An 18,918-nucleotide genomic window follows, 5' to 3' on the forward strand; every position below is an offset into this window, starting at 1 on the left:
TCAACTCAGAGCCGACCGGGGCTCTTGGCTCAGGGACAGGGGAAGGCCTCGGCTGCTTTGGGGACGTCTGACCTCCTACAGAGTCCTTGGGAGGCCTGGAACAAAAATAGGTTAACCCCCAGCCAAGATATGGGCAAAACGAGCTCGAGAAAGAAAAGGGAGCTTATGTGGTTTTGGGCCCGCGGTACCACCATCGGGACTGCGGGATCTGGAACTCTGGGGCCTGTGGCCTGGGCTCCGGCCTGCTCCTCTTCGGGGGCGGGCTCTAGCCCCAGGGCCGCTGTGAGTTGGAGCCAGCCTCCGCCCCGGAACCTGCTCCCGAAGACTGGCCAGTTCGACCGCCAACCGTCGCACCACCTGCCGTCGGCCGTGGTCCTCGGCACGGAGATCGCGAAGGTGATGGTGACGAAGAGCACGAGGACGGTTGGGGTATAAACACCCGGGGACGCTTCCCCTTCTCGCCCTGGGTCGGCAGCCTGCTGTCGTCAGTGGCTGAGGCCCGCCCTCCATTATCGTCCACCTCGGGGATGTGCAGAGTCCCGGGGTCTCGGCGCCCCGGGCGGTCAACCGGCCCCTGGGCGTCAAAGGCCGGCATCGACTCTTGCAGAGCCGCCAGGGCTGGGTCTGCGCAAAGCGCCAGTTCCTCACGTGGCAGGACCGCCCAAGCAAGGTCTTCAACTAGGGCCCCCTCATCGAGGTCCCCGTCCTCGCCTATGCAGGTCCTCGTCAGGTCATGAGGCCCGGTGTACATCCAAGCAAAGCGGGTGCGTTCCCTCAGGGGGGCCAGCCGGTGGTCCAGGAAGTCGGCGACCACCATGAGCGAGGTAAGCCCCGCCCGACGCAGGTCTTCAATATGGTTCAGCACCAGGCGGAGGCGAGCATCCTCCACGAGGGCGGCCTCCCAGACCGGTTTGTTGGGCTCCGCCGGTGATCGGGGCAGTGAGAGGCGGTCGTGGGGGCTAACGTCAACGTAGACCCAGTCCCGGCACCAGTCGTCCCACTTGCCACGCAACACCTACAGAATGTAGGCGTCGCCGAATCCCACCTGCAGGCGGAAGTTGCAGCAACCCACGACCTCTGCCTCGTCCAACCCCTTCTTCTTCCCGGCCGCTCGAAGGATGAAGAAATGCCAAAAGAGCGCGACCAACGGCTGAGGGCTGGAGAGAAGGCTCCCAGTGCGCAAGAAAGACGAAGGCATGAAATGGCAACCGCAAGAATGGCGAATGAGGGGGTAACGGTTCGTTGCCCCTTCCCTTTTTCTATCGTAGGGAGTTCAAATGCCTCATTCCTCGGTGCAATATGCGAGGCGTATCTCCTTTGATCCACGCGGTTGCCAGGCGCGCCTCCCGCTTCATCATCACTTTCCTCGAAAGTCGGAAGGGCACGCGCCCTTTCGGTCCTCCTTGGACTATACTAAGAGCATGGGCACAAAAACTGCAAGGCCCGCAAAGATTTCTTCAATCAGTGGGAAGCTCGATGCTGCATTTAAAAGGGAGCATGGCCAGTCACATCCAACCACTCCCCCCCACGCCTGTCGTACCGAGTATGTCAGTCCCTGCCACCGCTTGGCAGGAAGGCGTGGGGACAATTAATGCGACGGGTCCCATCGCACGTCACCCTGCGGGCCCCATAAAGGAAGACGGCTTGAGGATATCGTCGATGGGCTCGAGACGTATCGCCTGTCACCCTGCTGCGTTAGACCGTGTCAGATCTACTCTGACCGGACGAGCATGCGGGGATATCAGCGGCTGGTCGGTGGGCCCCCCTGCACCTGCTAAAGTTGGGGCGTAATGACCGACAGGACCGACCGAAGGGCGCATTTTCAACCCCTGTAACATCAAACTGTAGACCCATAATAGTTGTTTTCCGTTTATAGTTTACGAGAACTTGTGCCCCCGATCTGGGTACGCCGAGCCTCCCCCGATAGGATAAAAGGGGGGGAGCACTTCGTAGAAAAGAGGATGGAAGCTAAGTTGAAGCTAGGTTGAGGCTAAAGTTAGAAGTTCAGCAAGTTCAGAGAGACCGGCACTTGAAGACCGAAGCTCGAGACTTGATAGATAGACCAAAAAACCTTGTAACACAGAGATCCAGAGAAAGGCATTCCAAGAGCATTAATAGCACACCAGACACACAAGAGTAGGGTATTACGCCTCCATGCGGCCCGAACCTGTCTAAATCCCTTGTGCATTTATTCCTACTAGCCGATGATCATCCGTCCCGCCTAGATCTCATACATTCGCATTAATCCCACGTACGAGGTAGATCCAAAATCAGCCCCCCGGCCGAATCTCAAAGGGGGTCCCTCAGGATCCCCGCTTGCAGTGTTCATCCACCGACAACTGCCCACATCCCGCCTCATTCTTACGACTCATCATAATCACATGATTATTTTGGTAAAACATTGTTAAGCCCTAAAGCTCGGGAACGAAACACATTCTACCGCTCGACTTCTACTAGTGACCTCATTATCACTAAGCATGTCGCATTCATTTTATGTTGACATTTGCATATTGACAACCGGGTTACAATGGATCAAGAGATAAAGAATATCAAGGTAGAGGCAATACAACTATTAGGATCTACCCACAATGTCGCATTCATTCGATCGATGACTTCTATTGACCTTGTTGTTGTTCACGTGCTGAAACTTTTTATTGACTTTTATAACGCTTCATTCATTAGATCAATGATGATGAGGTGGAATGTTGGATTGTGAAAGCAATAGCATGCAAGATATTGGACTGTAAGGTTGATCAGCTTAATCAGACTGTTATCGTCAGGTAGTCACCTCTCTCAAGGCTTCTCACGCAATTATGTTCATGTCTAGGAAGAAGAAACATTTGAACTGCTGCTTATCTTTCTAACATGATAGAACCTCTAATATTCTTGGTCTTATGAGATAAAGTTAAAGCTAAGTTATACCTAACAAGTACCCAATTTGAACATGCCATTATTATCCTAGTGTTTCATCTTGCTTTTTGAGCCAGTCAGGGAGAAACTCGAGAAGACTTTAACAATAATTTGGCAATCTCGCATGTGAAAGTGCATCTAGGCCCCCTAAGTGGGTTTTGGCTTATTGATGACAAAACGATTAAGGAACTAATATGTTTATCGAAGTAATGAACAGGTCTTAGTCTCAATTGTGAAGACTTACGACGGTTGACGCCCCTCGAAAAGAAAAGAGAAGCAATGAGTAGTACTCAATAGGATTTAAATTTTTCTATTTTTGAAATTGAGTCTAGGGTAGCCGTACTATTAAGAGGGTTGCATTTGTTTGCTATCATGGTGTCTCAATGCTCAAGATAACCTTTAGAACCAATAAGTTGAGAGACTATTTCACCCATGGACACCGAGAAGATAGACAGAAGTTTACTGGGCCCGGAGTCTTCGGTGTTCATCGGATACTCCGGTCCTCAGTATTTAGGCCGGAGTCTCCAAGATAGACTCCGCCAGAAGAGGCTCGGCTCCGAATTTTTATTTGTCCGGAGTATCCGGTGTTCACCGGACACTCGGGTAATTGGTGAGTTTTTAGGCCGGAGTCTCCGAGGGAGACTCCGCCAGAGGTCGCTCGGTTAAGCATTTATTTTTGTTGGAAAAAGGCCGGATTCTCCGGTGTTCACCGGATACTCCGGTAGGAAAAAATGTTTTTGCCGAAGTCTCCGAGGGAGACTCCACCAAGGGTCGCTCGGTTAGTATTTATTCTTTTTTAAAAAAAGGAGACCAGAGTCTCCAGTGTTCACCGGATACTCTGGTACCTGGAGAAGCCGGAGGGTCCAGCAAGTCTCTGGACCATGTCTATGTGGTAGCCAAGTCAGGGCCGAAGACTTCGATGTTCACCGGAGACTCCAGCAACTTAACAGAACCGTAACGGCTAGTTCTGAAACAGTTCTGTGACCGTTCTGACACCATTTTGGATTTTAGGCCGGAGACTCCGGTGTTCACCGGATACTCCGTGGTAGGTGTGTCAGAACAGTAACAGCTAGTTTTTGAGAGTGAGCTATATATACTCCCACACCCCCAAGCATTAATGGCTTGTTGTTGCTGCTGAGCTCCACATTCACAAAGCCTTCCAAAAGCATTTAAAAGCCCTCCAAACATCTCTAGTGCTTAGTTTTGCGCCAATTTAGTGAGATTGTGTTTGGAGTGAAGTTGAGACACTTGAGCATTGAGTTCATCATCAAGCATTCGCTGTGATCATTTCTCTTGGAGCCTTGTGCTCCTAGACGGCAAGGTGTCGCTCGTAGAGCACCCAATCTTTGTGGAGTACCACGGGAAGTTTGTAATCGACATCAACTTGAGTAAGGAAATTCTAGCTTGATCTTTGTGGTCGCTAGAAGAGGATAGGGTTGGAGAAGACCCGGCTCTTTGTGAGCTCCTCAACGGAGATGTAGGCACTTCTTTGTGAGGTGGCTGAACTCCGAGATAATCCCTTGTCTCTTCATTTGTGCAATTTAATTTAACTGTGTAGCTTTGGGATTCTTCCCATACAATTAGTCTTAGTGATCATCTTGCTAGTGTCTATTGTTGTTTAAGCTCTGTGCTGTTAAGTAGATTTAGTATCACCTTTTAGACTCTAGCTGTTCCCATTAATTCTTAGTTGTTCTCGAGCTCCTGTATAGACTGGAGACTCCAGACTAGACCGGATACTCCGGACAGACCAAAGTATACGACCTTCACCGGAGTATCCGGCATCTGTTTAATCCACTGATTAGTTTTAATTTTCAGAAAAGCCTATTCACCCCCCTCTAGGCACTTTTAAGTACATTCAATTGGTATCAGAGCCTAACCTCCTACAAGGCTTCACCGCTTGGAGGAAATCATTATGTCGACATCCAGAAACCCAAGGGGTTTAAAAGATAATCCGTCGAAGAATGATGATGGTAATGGTAAGGGAAAGGGAAGTGAAGTTCCTTTCAATTATGATCGTTTAAATTCTTCGAGTAACTATATCTCCGTGCCTTCCAGGCGTGCACCATTCTTCGATGGTACACATTATGCCGCCTGGAGGTACAAAATGAAAATGCATTTAATCTCTCTTCATCCAAGTATTTGGAAGATTGTTTGCACAGGCTTTGACTTGCCGGATGAAGATCAAGAGCCCACGTCAAATTAAAGATGGCCAAATGGGCCGTGCTTACTGGGCCGGCCCGAGGCACGGAACTGTAGGCACGGCCCAGGCACGGTACGAGGCCACGGGCCGTGCCTGGGCCGAGCGCGCGGCACGGCGGGCCGGCACGGGCACGACCCGGCTCAGGCACGGGTGGCCCAGGAGGCACGGCCGGGCCGGGCCGGCACGGCACGCGGCGGCCCATCACGGCACGCGGCGGCCCATCACGGCACGGCCGGCCCGGCACGGCACGGCCCACCGTGCCAGCTCGGCACGCGGCGGCCCACGGCACGGCCGGGCCGGCACGGCACGGCACGGCCCACCGCGGGGGGCACGGCCCGGCCGGCACGTGGGGCACGATGGGCCGGCGGGGGCACGCGGGTTAACGGGTTAAACGGGCCGGGAACGGCCCGTTTAACCCGTTAACCCGATATTTTTAAATTTTATAGCCGTTTTGTGACCGTTTGAGCTCCAAAAAATTCGAAAAAAATTGCAAAAATCACCATTTTTCACCTATAAATAGAGGAGCACCTTGCCCTTCCATTCCACACCAGCAACACCATTTTCTCTCTTGTTTCCTCCTCTCATTCTTGTCTCAAAGTTTGTGAGAATTAGCAATAATTTGGCAAAATTAGTTTGAATTGTTGCAAAAAAATCCGAGCAATTCCAAAATCGTCATCTTGCTGATTTGCTATCTTGAAGTTGAAGAAATCTTGGTGATTTTTTTGCATCGTTGTTGAGTCTTATTTTATTATTAGTTTTATTATTTGATTATTTCTAACTCTGAATATTTGCAATTTTTGTAGTGTCATTCGACATTGATCATGGATGCCGGTGATCATGATACATCCATAGATCATGATTTTTTTCTCCAAGGACTCACAGGGGACTACGGCCCCTTTGATACTAGTGCTGCAGGTGATGATGGACCCGACGGTGAACCTCCGGTTGGTTCACATCCAGATCCAGGTGATGCAGCAGGAGTGCCATCGTCAGGCTCTACAAGTGCGCACACATTAGCAAGCAGCGGGTCTAAAAGATCAAGAGCCGGTACTTCCGAAGTTTGGCAAGACTTTGAAAGGATCTACAAAGAGGAAGATGGGGTAAGTGTCAGGTATGCTAAGTGTTATATTTGTAAAAATGAATTATCTGCAAAGCCCTCGGGTGGAACGGGGCACTTGAAGAGGCACGCCATAAGTTGCAAGCGAAAGAGTGGAGCAGCCATGAAGCAGACGGTGTTGCAGTACAACCCCGACGGCTCTGTTCATCATTGGGAGTACGACTCTGCCAATGCTCGAAAAGAGCTATGTCGCTTCATTGCAAGAGCGGATCTACCACTCAATATCGGTGAGTCTGCTGCATTTGAAGATTACATTAAGCAAGCTCATAATCCTAGGTTCACGCATGTTTCTAGACAGACAACTAGTAGGGATATGGTAAAATACTACAATACGTGTCGTAGCAAACTTAAAGAAATGTTGCAAACATGTACATTTTTAGTTGCTTTGACCTCGGACATATGGGCAGGTAGGGCTAGAGAGGATTATCTTAGTGTGGTTGCTCATTTTGTTAATAATGATTGGGAATTAGAAAAGAGAATAATAGGTTTTCGCTTGATTGACAACGCGCATACCGGTGAAAATATTGCTGAAAAAATATCTCAAGTAGTTGCAGACTTTGGCCTCACGAATAAAATATTTTCTATCACTTTAGATAATGCCGGTGCAAATTCTAGAGCAATGGATATTCTTACTCCGTTGTTTAGTACTTATGCTGAATCTTTCTTGTTACATCAACGTTGTGCTTGTCATATTATCAATCTTATAGTAAAATCCGGTTTGAAGAGGTTATCGCGATACTTAGAAGATTTTCGTACTGCAATATCTTTTGTGAACTCCTCTAACCAACGAATTGCAGCATATAAACAGTATTGTGTTGCAATGGGTGTGCGTCCACGTAAGTTTGCTCTGGACATGCCGGTGAGATGGAACTCTACTTTCTTGATGCTTAAAAATATTATACCATATAAGAGCACATTTGGTGTGTTTATTCATACACATTACCATCAGCATGGGGGTCAAACTTTACTTACGGAAGCGCATTGGTATGTTGCTGAAAGGATACTGGAGTTTCTTGAATTTTTTTATGATTCAACTGTGAGTTTATCAGGAGTTTATTATCCAACATCTTGTTTAGTAGTGCATAATATTGTTGAAATTGCTACTCATTTAAACAACTATGAAAATGACAATATTTTAAGAGATTGTGTAGTTCCTATGAAATCTAAATTCTTAAAGTATTGGAAAGAAATTCCTTTGTTATACGCTTTTGCCTTTATTTTAGATCCTAGAGCTAAAATTGCAGCTTTCTGTAGAGTTCTCGCAATTCTAGGTGATGCTCTTGGCCATGATTATTCTAATTATTATACTAATGTTCGTTCTAAGTTATTCGAAGTTTATAGTAAATATGAAACAAAGTATGGCGGAGTTCGCTTGCAACGACCTCCACTAGCACCCACAACAAGTAAGAAGACGACAACGTGGGGGAAAATATTTGGTGCAGGTTCTTCATCAAGAAGTTCAGACTCTTCGTCACGATCGTCTACGGGCACCGGAATTCCAACATCCGGAGGGGAGCTAACTACCTTCATCGACAGTGACGTTATCAGCCACGAACAAGAAAACTTCAACATACTGCAATGGTGGCATGAGCACAAGACGAATTATCCAGTCCTTTCACTGTTAGCGCGAGATTTGTTAACGGTTCCTGTATCTACAGTTTCTTCTGAGGCTGCCTTCAGTCTTACAGGAAGGATAATCGAAGAGAGAAGAACAAATCTGTCAAGTGAGATGGTTGAAATACTCACCATAGTAAAGGATTGGGAACAAGCTGAAGCACGAATGCAACACACTGCAGAAAATACTGAGCTTGAAGAATCATTCCAAAATTTGTATCTAGATGCTGATGAGAACGTGTAATTTTAAATTTTTTGAGCTAGGTTGTACTCTTTTTTCCTTTGCTAGAAAGGTTTTTAATGAGGCAACCTATCAATAAAGCTCATTTTTAGAATTAATCATGTGCCCCTATTATTTCTAAGTTTTTTTTATTCATGTTTTTTGTTTATTTTTTTAAAATACCCCCCGCGGCCCCACCCCCACCTACCTCTCCTCTCATCGTGGCCTATAAATACCATCTACTCCATCTCAAACTCCATGTATTCTCATTGCCCACCCTGCCCACCCATCTCTCTTTTCCTATTTGCTAGCCAAGTAGCCAGTATTCACTTCACATCAGGAAACTAATTCCATATTTCAATTCATGGATCAAGACGCCGAGAACTCAGGTGCATGGTCCCAAGTGTGGCAACATTTTGAAAAGGTCTTCAAAGAAATTAACGGGGAACAGGTAAGATTTGCTAAGTGTAATATATGCAGTATAGAAATAGGTGCCAGATCTTCACATGGAACGGGACACTTGAGGAAGCATATTAAAAATTGCAAGCAAAATTCTGGGGTTTCTAATGAAACCATGTAATTTTCGGAGCATAATCATTGGTTGTACTCTTTTTTCCTTCTAGTAGAAAGGTTTTTAACGAGGCAACCAATCAATAAAGATGTTATGTATTTATTTTCCATATTTTTTATTATTTTTTGGATTTTTTTAGCTATTATTTTTGATTTTTTCCTATTTTTTTGAGTGCTGACGGGCCCAACGTGCCTCCACCGTGCCGGCCGGGCCCGTCGTGCCTTCTCGTGCCGACCTGGCCTGTCGTGCCTCTACCGTGCCGGTCGGGCCCGTCGTGCCAAACGGGCCTATCGTGCCTCCACCGTGCCGAACGGGCCCATCGTGCCGAACGGGCCCATCGTGCCGGCCGGGCCCATCGTGCCGACCGTGCCGTGGGCCGGCCCGGCACGGCACGGTGACAGTTGGGCCGTGCCGTGGGCCGACGGCTCGGCATGCGAGCCAGCACGGCACGGCCCGTAACAGTAAATGGGCCAATCGGGCCGTGCCGATTTCGGGCCGTGCCGGGCCGGCCCGATTGGCCCATTTGGCCATCTTTGCGTCAAATGAAGAGCAAAATATGCACTGCAATGCTCAAGCTACAAGTGTATTACTTAGTTGCCTTGAGTCCGGAGGAATTCAATAAAGTGGATGGACTCGAGGAGGCTAAGAAAATTTGGGACACTCTTCAAGTTGCTCATGAAGGGACAACAAGCGTGAGAGAATCCAAGATAGTGCTACTTGAGGGCAAATTAGGTTAAGAGGGCTCGGGAGTGAAGACATTGATGATCACAAAGTGGTGAAAAGATTGCTTAGAGCTTTTGCTCCTAGAAATCCCACTTTGGTGACACTCCGAGAGAGAAGAGACTATAAAAGGCTTACACCAAGAGATGTGCTTGGAAGGATACTTGCTCATGAGCTCATGGAAGAAGAAGAAAATGAAGTGAAGATTCATGCCAAACAAAGCTCAACCTCCAAAAATAAGGAGGTTGCATTCAAGGCAAGCAAAAGCAAACAAACTCAAGAATCAAGTACAAGTGAAGAGGAAAGCTCCGAAGATGAAGAGATGGCCTTCTTTGTGAAAAGATTAAAGAAATTCATGAGAAAGGGAGGCTACTCCAAATACAAGAGAGACATGCCCAAGAAGAGAACATCAAGAAGGGCATGCTATGAATGTGGCGAACTTGGTCACTTTATAGTCGATTGTCCGAACAAGAAGAAAGGAAAGGACAAGGAAGACAATAAAATCAAGCCATACAAGAAGGACAAATACAAGACCCACAAGAAGAAATACTCGGGTCAAGCACACATTGGAGAAGAGTGGGATTCAAATTCTGACTCCGACTCCGATGATGAAGGGGTCGCCACCATTGCCATCCACGAGTCAACACCAAGAAAATCACTCTTAATGAGTGATGATGATGACGACTCCCCCAAGTGCTTCATGGCCAAAAGCCGCAAGGTAAAATCTCAATCCAAGCCCCTAGATAGCAATAGTGAATATGATAGTGATTGTGATAGCTTGTTTAAAGGTTTGAATAAAAATGTCATGGCTAAAATAAAGGAGCTAATGGATACAATAGATAGTCATGAGGAGACCCTCGAGAGACAAGAGGACTTGCTCATCCTTGAAAAGGAGAGAAACCTTGAACTCGAGGAGCTCTTTGCTAAAGAGAAGGAGAAAGTTAAGAAATTGTTAAATGATTGTGATTTGGCAAATTCCTCAATAGCCGACCTTAAGAGTAAAATTTTTTTGCTTCAAGAGAAATTATCTTGCTTGGATAAAAATTGTAAAACTCTTGAAATACAAATTGATACCCTTAAGAGTGGATCATCCAACTCTAATGAAGCTAACTTACTATCTAGTGTATCTACTAGCAATGGATGCTCTCGTTGTTTCAATATTGATATAAATGCTTATACAACTAATGTTGAATCCTTGCAAGCGTAACAAAAGGAGAATGAGAGGCTAAATGCCTTGGTCAAATATGGATGCATCAAAACCTATAAATCAAAAGATCCACTCTACAAGACCATCCAAGCCAAAGATAACAAGCTAAAGAGAGGTCTTGGATTTGACCAATACAGGAGCAAGCCAAATGGTCGTGTGATAATTAATGGAGTGGAATGCCTCAAGTTTGTCAAAAGAGGCAAGCAAGTTGATCACACGGTTCAAGCAAAACAACCAAAGGCTCATGCTCCTCAATGCTCATTCTATGCCTCGTATATGCTCAAGAGAAACCACCGTGGTAAAGTGGTTGCTCTCTATATTGGTCCCCGCACAAGAGATAGAGTAGTCAAAAGGAATGTGTGGGTACCAAAGGTGCTTGTGACTAACGCTAAAGGACCCAAACAAATTTGGGTACCTAAAATAAAGGCATAACTTTGTTTTGTAGGCATACTCCTCCGGAGGATCAAGTTGGGTCATTGATAGTGGATGTACAAATCACATGACCGGAGAAAAGAGTATGTTTTCTTCTTTTGAAGAAGATGGAGGACCTCATGAAAACATCATTTTTGGCGATAATGGAAAAGGAGAGGTAACAGGCTTAGGTAAAATCGCCATCTCCAATGATCATTCTATTTCAAATGTCTTGTTAGTCAAATCTCTTAATTATAATTTGTTATCCATGTCACAATTATGTGAGATAGGTTATAATTGTCTTTTTACTAATGAGGGTGTGATCGTCTCTAGAATGGAAGATGCCTCAATAGCTTTCACCGGTAAGTTGAAGGGTAAACTTTATCTTGTTGATTTTTCAATGGATGAAGTGAAGCCTAAAACTTGCTTGATGGCTAAGTCTAGCATGGGTTGGCTTTGGCACCGCCGACTAGCCCATGTTGGCATGACGAATTTGTCTAAGCTTCAAAAAGGCGAACACATCCTAGGACTAACAAATGTTTTTTTGAGAAAAATAGAATTTGTAGTGCTTGTCAAGCGGGAAAACAAGTCGGAGCACCTCATCCCACCAAGAATGTGATGACAACTACATGACCATTGGAGCTCCTCCACATGGACTTATTTGGGCCGATTGCCTACATAAGTATTGGAGGTAACAAATGTGGTTTAGTTATTGTTGATGACTTTTCACGTTTCACTTGGGTATTCTTCTTGCATGGTAAAAGAGAAACACAAGCTATTTTCAAGAAGTTTGTAAGAAGAGCCCAAAATGAGTTTGAAGTGAAGATCAAAAAGGTGAGAAGTGACAATGGAAGCGAGTTCAAGAATATACAAGTTGAAGAGTTTCTTGATGAAGAAGGGATCAAGCATGAATTCTCGGCACCTTACTCCCCTCAACAAAATGGAGTGGTCGAGAGGAAAAATTGGACTCTAATTGAGTCGGCAAGAATAATGCTTGATGAATACAAGGTATCGGATCAATTTTGGGTGGAAGCAATCAACACCGTATACCATGCCATCAATCGGTTGTATCTACACAAGATATTGAACAAGACCGCATATGAGCTTCTAACCGGTAACAAACCAAATGTTTCTTACTTTAAAGTTTTTGGTAGCAAATGCTTTATTTTGAATAAGAAAGCAAAAAGTTCTAAATTTGCTCCAAAAGTAGATGAAGGCTTTATGCTTGGTTATGGATCAAATGCCTACGCCTACCGTGTTTTCAACAAAACCACCGATTGCATTGAAATTGCAAGAGACGTGACATTTGATGAATCTAATGGCTCCCAAGTGGAGCAAGTTGATCCTAATGTGCTAGGTGATGAAGAAATACCAAGCGAAGCAATCAAGAAGATGGCAATTGGTGAAATCAAGCCTTTAGAGCCACAAAATCTACAAGTAACTCAAAATAATCAAGATCAACCATCTTCTTCAACGCAAGTAGAACCATCAATGTCAATTCAAGATCAAGGCGATAAACAACCTCAAGACCAAAATCAAGCCTTTGAAGACTCAAATAACTTTTTAGATGATGAAGTGGGAGATATTCAACATCAATCTCAAGTACCACACCCACGTGTTCATCAAAGCATCCAAAGAGATCACCCCGTGGACAACATACTTGATGATATACAAAAGGGGGTAACTACTCTCTCAAGAATTGCAATTTTTTGTGAATTTTACTCCTTTGTTTCCTCTTTGGAGCCTTTGAAGGTAGAAGAAGCCCTTGATGATCCGGATTGGGTGATGGCCATGCAAGAAGAATTGAACAACTTCAAAAGGAATGAAGTTTGGTCCTTAGTGGAAAGACCAAAACAAAATGTGATTGGCACAAAATGGGTCTTCCGCAACAAACAAGATGAAAATGGGATAGTAACAAGGAACAAGGCACGGTTGGTTGCTCAAGGTTTCACTCAAATTGAAGGTTTGGATTTTGGTGAGACTTATGCTCTCGTAGCTAGGCTTGAGTCAATTCGCATATTATTAGCCTATGCTACTCACCATGATTTCAAGCTATATCAAATGGACGTGAAGAGCGTATTTCTTAATGGACTAATTTCTGAATTGGTATATGTGGAGCAACCGCCCGACTTTGAGGATCCCAAGTACCCCTCACATGTTTACAAACTCCATAAGACGCTCTATGGGCTAAAGCAAGCCCCAAGAGCATGGTATGAATGTCTTAGGAATTTTTTTTGTTAAAAAGGGCTTTGAAATAGGCAAAGCTGACTCTACTCTCTTTACTAAGAATATTGATAATGATTTATTTGTTTGCCAAATATATATCAATGACATCATATTTGGTTCTACTAATCAACAATTTTGTGAAGATTTTAGTAGGATCATGACAAGAAGATTTGAGATGTCAATGATGGAAGAATTAAAGTTCTTTCTCGGATTTCAAATCAAACAACTCAAGGAAGGAACTTTTATTTGCCAAACAAAGTATATCAAAGACATGCTCAAGAAGTTTGACATGGAGAATGCCAAACCTATCAAGACACCCATGCAAACCAATAGTCATCTTGATCTCAATGGAGAAGGAAAAAGCATGGATTAAAAGGTATATCGCTCCATGATAGGTTCTTTACTTTATCTTTGTGCATCTAGACTCGATATCATGCTTAGTGTGTGCATGTGTGCAAGATTTCAAGCCGCTCTAAAAGAGTGCCATTTAATGGCCGTTAAGAGGATTCTTCGATATTTAGTTCATACACCTTACCTTGGCTTATGGTATCCTAAAGGGTCATCCTTCGACCTCATCGGCTATTCGGATTCCGATTATGCTGGTTGCAAAGTAGATAGGAAGAGCACTTCGGGGACTTACAATTCTTGGGTAGGTCCTTAGTGTCTTGGTCGTCCAAGAAACAAAACTCCGTAGCCCTATCCACCGTCGAAGCCGAATATGTTGCGCGGGAGCTTGTTGTGCTCAACTCCTATGGATGAGGCAAACACTAAGAGATTATGATCACAACACATCCAAAATTCCACTTTTATGTGATAATGAGAGTGCCATCAAAATAGCTAACAACCTCGTGCAACACTCAAGAACCAAGCATATAGATATTAGACATCACTTCTTGAGAGACCATGCAACAAAAGGGGATATCGACATTCGCTATGTGAGAACCGAAAGACATCTAGCCAATATCCTCACTAAGCCACTAGACGAGCAAAGGTTTTGCGAGTTGAGAAGTGAATTAAATATCCTAGATTCTCGAAATGTGGCTTGAACTGTTGCATACATTTGATTGTTGTAGATTTATAGCTTTCTTAGCTAGGAGTTTGCAAAAACTGTATTTTTGAGTGCTATTTTCAAAATTATTTGATTCTTTGATCTTTTGATCATAATTTGCTACTTGTGATCATGGTTATGTAATGATGCTTGTTGGCTGATCACAATTGGCAAAATAGTCTTATATGTCCAACGTTCATCTCCCGGAAAAATTCCTCCTCAAATTTCAGCATTCTCTCTATTCTGTCACAGTTCCAGGTACCAGAATGTCCGGTGTTCACCGGAGTATCCGGTACCTAATACTGTTCATGTATCTGCTGATTCTTGTCCAGACTCCAGTTACCAAAAAGTCCGGTCTTCACCGGAGTCTCCGGTAAAGTATCAGGTCCGGAGTCTCCGGTCTTCACCGGAGTCTCCGGGTTCTCCAGATTCTTATATCCCCCTCTACCTGAACAGTTGCTCAAACTCATCTATTCTCAACTCCTCTCACCTCAAGTGACCCTCTCCGGCAATTTTGAAGAACAACCAAGGAGTTTCAACATCCCCCATCATTTCTCACTCGAATCCAAGGTCGGAAACTCCGGACATCTCTATTCATCAAATCACCGGAGTGATTTTTGCCCCAAAAGGTACTTTTTCCCAAAATTTCCCGATCTCTCAATGCCCACCTCTAGGATCGATTTCCTTTGGTAGAATAGCTCCTTATACTTCTTAGAACTTTTTCCTCTACCAGATCTAACTCTTGTTGGTCAAATCTCCCAAAACCCTAAGTTTTTGGGACTGACTCGGGCTGACCGGAGTATCCAGTGTCACCAGATACTCCAGCATATGTCAGCTTTTTAGCATCAGCCCTATCATCAAGTCATCTTCGCATCTTCCTAAATTCTTCTTTCTCTATATCTCAGGAAGTTCGTCATGGCCGGAGATCGATTTGTGAAAGGTCACACTTTTGAGCGAAAGAAGAAACAGAAAAGCGATCCTCATGCTCAAGAGCTTAGTGCACCGGCTCAATCGGAGGATAGTGGGAGTGGACATGCGAGTGGTGAATGAGTTCGCAAAGTGGTCAAGAAAACAATATCATTACAAGCCACCGAAAGAGGCATTCGCATTGAAGAAGAGACCTTTGTTGAAGAATCACAAAGCTCCAATGTTGCTCTAGGTAGGACCAAGAGTCAAGCTATAAGAGGTCATGAGAGTGGATGTGGAAAGGGTTTGGCTCCAGTGACAACAGGAAGGGGAAGAGGTAGCATGCCATCTCGGGAAGAGAGAGGCAAAGGCATTGCTATGGAAAATAGTTCTGAGTCTGATGCAGCTGAAGAAGAGGATGAAGAAGAACAAGAGGAAGATAATGTGATTGGACCTCTGAAACTTCATAGACCCCTCAGAACAGCTTCACCTTTTGATACTCCGAAGCAGACAGTTAACTACATGAAGCATGTGTCAAAGGTGAAAACTGAGAGGATGACAAATCCTTTTGACTATGAAAAGAATGTCACGGACTACCATTTCTGGAATGATTTCCAAGCGGACTTCTACGAGACGGTAATTCTCACAAAGAAGAAACCTATTACCCACATGCAATGGATAGATTGGAACTACATGGCACAGAAGAATGACCCTGTGTTTAATGAAGTTATAACTGCATGTGAGAGCAAGAAAGTGAAGAATATAATGGCTTTCAAATATGATTGGTGCGAAGAAGTCATCGCACAGTTCTATGCCATAGTGTGGTTCGATGGATCAAAAAATCCCTTCATGCGTTGGATGACTGAAGGAGAACAGTACAAGGTGAGCTTCAGAGGCTTTGCTCATCATTTTCGTTTTGATACTCGTGATACACATAAGGATCATATTCACAACGAGCATCAACTCACCTTGGAAGAGCTCGGGTTTGTGTATCTTAATCATGGAAGAGTTGAGTTTGGAAAACTCACCGCTATGAGGCCCTTCTACAGATGTTTGAACTCACTATTTTGACTCACATTGCACCTAAAATTGGGGATGCAACCACAGTGCAGAGCATCTCAAGGAACCTCCTCGCCACTATGTCCAACGATCATGCACCCTTTAGTGTGGCATATTTCCTATGGGAAGAAATAGTGTTCACTTCAAAATCACCTATCAAGAGTGTGGGTACGCTCCATACATCATGTCAATCATTGAGCGTGTATCCAAGAAGACATTCGTGAAGGAGATCAAACATGAACCATATCAGATGAGGCCTCTAAACATCCAAGCTCCATCTCCTTTGTCATCTCCTCCTCATGTTCCCCCGAGCACAAGGAAAATCACCTCGAGATGTGCTCCTCCTCGAGGGTCATCTTTCATAAAGAGTGCTCTCAAAGCTATCTTTAATGTGTGCACTCACAATGCGACTCAGATCAAGGAGCAGAATGTCCAAGTGAAGAAAATAGAGAAACGACAAAAGGCAATGTATGCCTCAATGAACCTTCAGCCGCCTTGCTCTCCTATCGCTTCAGATGAAGCAAAGAGTGCACCTATTGAATTTGAGAATCCATGGGCTTGGTATGATGAAGCCCAAGCAGCTGCCGAGAGCTCTCAAGCACAACCTAACGATGACTCCTCTGATGCCGAAGACGTTCCTGCAATGAGCTCCTCTCCTGATGGCAACAATGATGGAAGTGGGGATGACGACGACGAAGATGAAGAAAGCAGCGATTAGTTCCTCTCCTCTTTTTGGTGCTTGATGCCAAAGGGGGAGAGAGATCAGTTTCTTAGTTTCCTTAGTTTCCTTCCTTTCTAGCTTTGGACACTTTATCTTTTCATTGCTGTTGGACATTGAGACTTATCTATTGTGTTTAATAAACTATGTGTTTTATTTAAAATTTGTAAGAGTCTTTCATATTAGTGTGATGCTTGTCGTATTTATTAAATTAAGTGTGATACATATCTTGTCATATGCATCTTGAATACTTTTGTATACTTGATATTGCATCCCACGGATCCTAGGATATAAGGGGAGCTCTTGCAAAATTTTCTCTAAAATATGTGCATTTGAGTTTAACTCGATCCTAAATCAATGCACACATTTAGGGGGAGCTCGTCATATCTTCTAGAATTCAAAATCCTTTTTCAACTATCTTTTATAAGCTTTAATCGTGTTGTCATCAATCACCAAAAAGGGGGAGATTGAAAGTGTATCTAGACCCCCTAAGTGGGTTTTAGGTTCAATCGCATGAGAAAAGGTAGGCGGTTTAGTCCTTTGAAATTCTCCGAGCTTGTCACGGGATTGATGTGGTAGTGTTGGGGCGGTGACGAGTGGATTTTGCTGCATTTGGGTCATGGTTCGAGCCACTCCTTGTAGAATCTGCGTTTGCACTGCCAAAAGTTGCTCGAGGGATGGCTGTGGTGGTGGGGAGGGATTATCATTGTCGTGCCCGTCAGAAGTATTGCCATTAGTGTTGGCGCGGTTCCTTAGGTTCACCATCTGAGATCAGGGCAAGTAAATGAGGAAACAAGGAATTTATGAAGAACAACAGAAGGAAAACAGAGATAGACCCCCAATAAAACTATTATATTAATTATAAGGATGCATTCGTGAAGAGAAACTTCACAAAACATCACTCACTCAAACAAAAATCCAAATCATTACATAAAACACCACCAGATCAACCTACTCTCTAACACATGATTTGCTAACGACTCATAACCACTAAGGGGCAGCCTCCTAAACAATTCCTATTTCTGCCGAAACCTCAAGGGGCTGGAGCTGGACGACGCTGTGCCTGAAGACGGTGCGGGGAACGGGGAGTCTCTTCCTCGGATCCAGATTCAGATGCAGAAGATTCCCAGCAGTCCGGGTGGTGACGCTTCTTGTTGCGTAGCTCACTCTAAGCTTGAGCTAACTTGCCTCTGACGTACTGCAGCTCCTCGGTGGTTCGATCCAACTCCTGACTCAGCTCCAAGGCCAGTGCTGTTTGTTCTCCAAGCCTGGTGGTTCCCTCTGCGATGACGGGTGTAGCGGTGATATCGGTGAAGCCGCTGATGCGCTGAGGGTAATGGCTGAATTGCGTGAAGATCAGGTCGTCGCTGTGGCGGTGGCAGAGGACCAGCAGGGCCTGGCGCGCAGCGTCACGTATTCCAGCCTCGAAGGTAGCCCTTGGTGAGATGGCGTAATGGATGCTCGTCACCTCATAGGCTCCACGCTCCGGTAGCAAACTGTAGATCACCACCTCGACTTTCCACTCAGGAGGGGCATCGGCGTACTCCGTCTTCACTCCGGCATATTCTGGTGCTTTCTCGGATCCCAAATAATGAAGTATCTCCCAAAGCTTAGCGGGAATCCATTCGGCACGACATCCGTCAGAGTGGTAGACATGGCTCCATCGTTGAACTCGGGGTGGCTGCTGTCTGGTCCAGGCCATAGCACGAGTCGGGGTCAAGGGTCGGGCAGGAAGGCGGCCGTTAGTACTCTTTCGCGCTGTCTTACGTGTCCGGGCCATCTACAATCATTTTAAAAATAAGGGGAGTCAGCAGCATGGTTTTAAATAGGATCAGCAAGGAAAGTATGATATAAGACATAACAGAGTTTTCAAAATTAGTTTGCTTTAGCAAAATAGTCCTTAGAAACTCGTCCCTTCTAACTAGGTTTGCGACCTACGGTCAACATGGCTCTGATACCACTTCTGTCACACCCGGTTTTAGAAAGGGGCA

The 18,918-nt window shown here is 45.0% G+C and overlaps 1 protein-coding gene across 2 annotated transcripts; it reads left to right on the forward strand.

Moving 5' to 3' along the window:
* Positions 1-5,810: 5,810 nt before the first annotated feature.
* On the forward strand, positions 5,811-8,090 carry LOC133905724 (uncharacterized). 2 transcript variants are annotated; one of them, XM_062347487.1, is made up of 3 exons: positions 5,813-6,454; positions 7,670-7,808; positions 7,886-8,090. In XM_062347487.1, the coding sequence occupies exons 1-3, from the start codon at positions 5,932-5,934 to the stop codon at positions 7,893-7,895; spliced, it is 672 nt and encodes a 223-aa protein (XP_062203471.1). In that variant the 5' UTR covers positions 5,813-5,931; the 3' UTR covers positions 7,896-8,090. The 2 variants fall into 2 exon arrangements, with proteins under 2 accessions (XP_062203470.1, XP_062203471.1); XM_062347486.1 differs by having other exon boundaries at positions 5,811-6,454; positions 7,670-8,090.
* Positions 8,091-18,918: the final 10,828 nt, after the last annotated feature.

This window comes from Phragmites australis, chromosome 23 (genome assembly GCF_958298935.1).
Source record: "Phragmites australis chromosome 23, lpPhrAust1.1, whole genome shotgun sequence".
In the NCBI taxonomy this organism is placed as follows: domain Eukaryota; kingdom Viridiplantae; phylum Streptophyta; class Magnoliopsida; order Poales; family Poaceae; genus Phragmites; species Phragmites australis.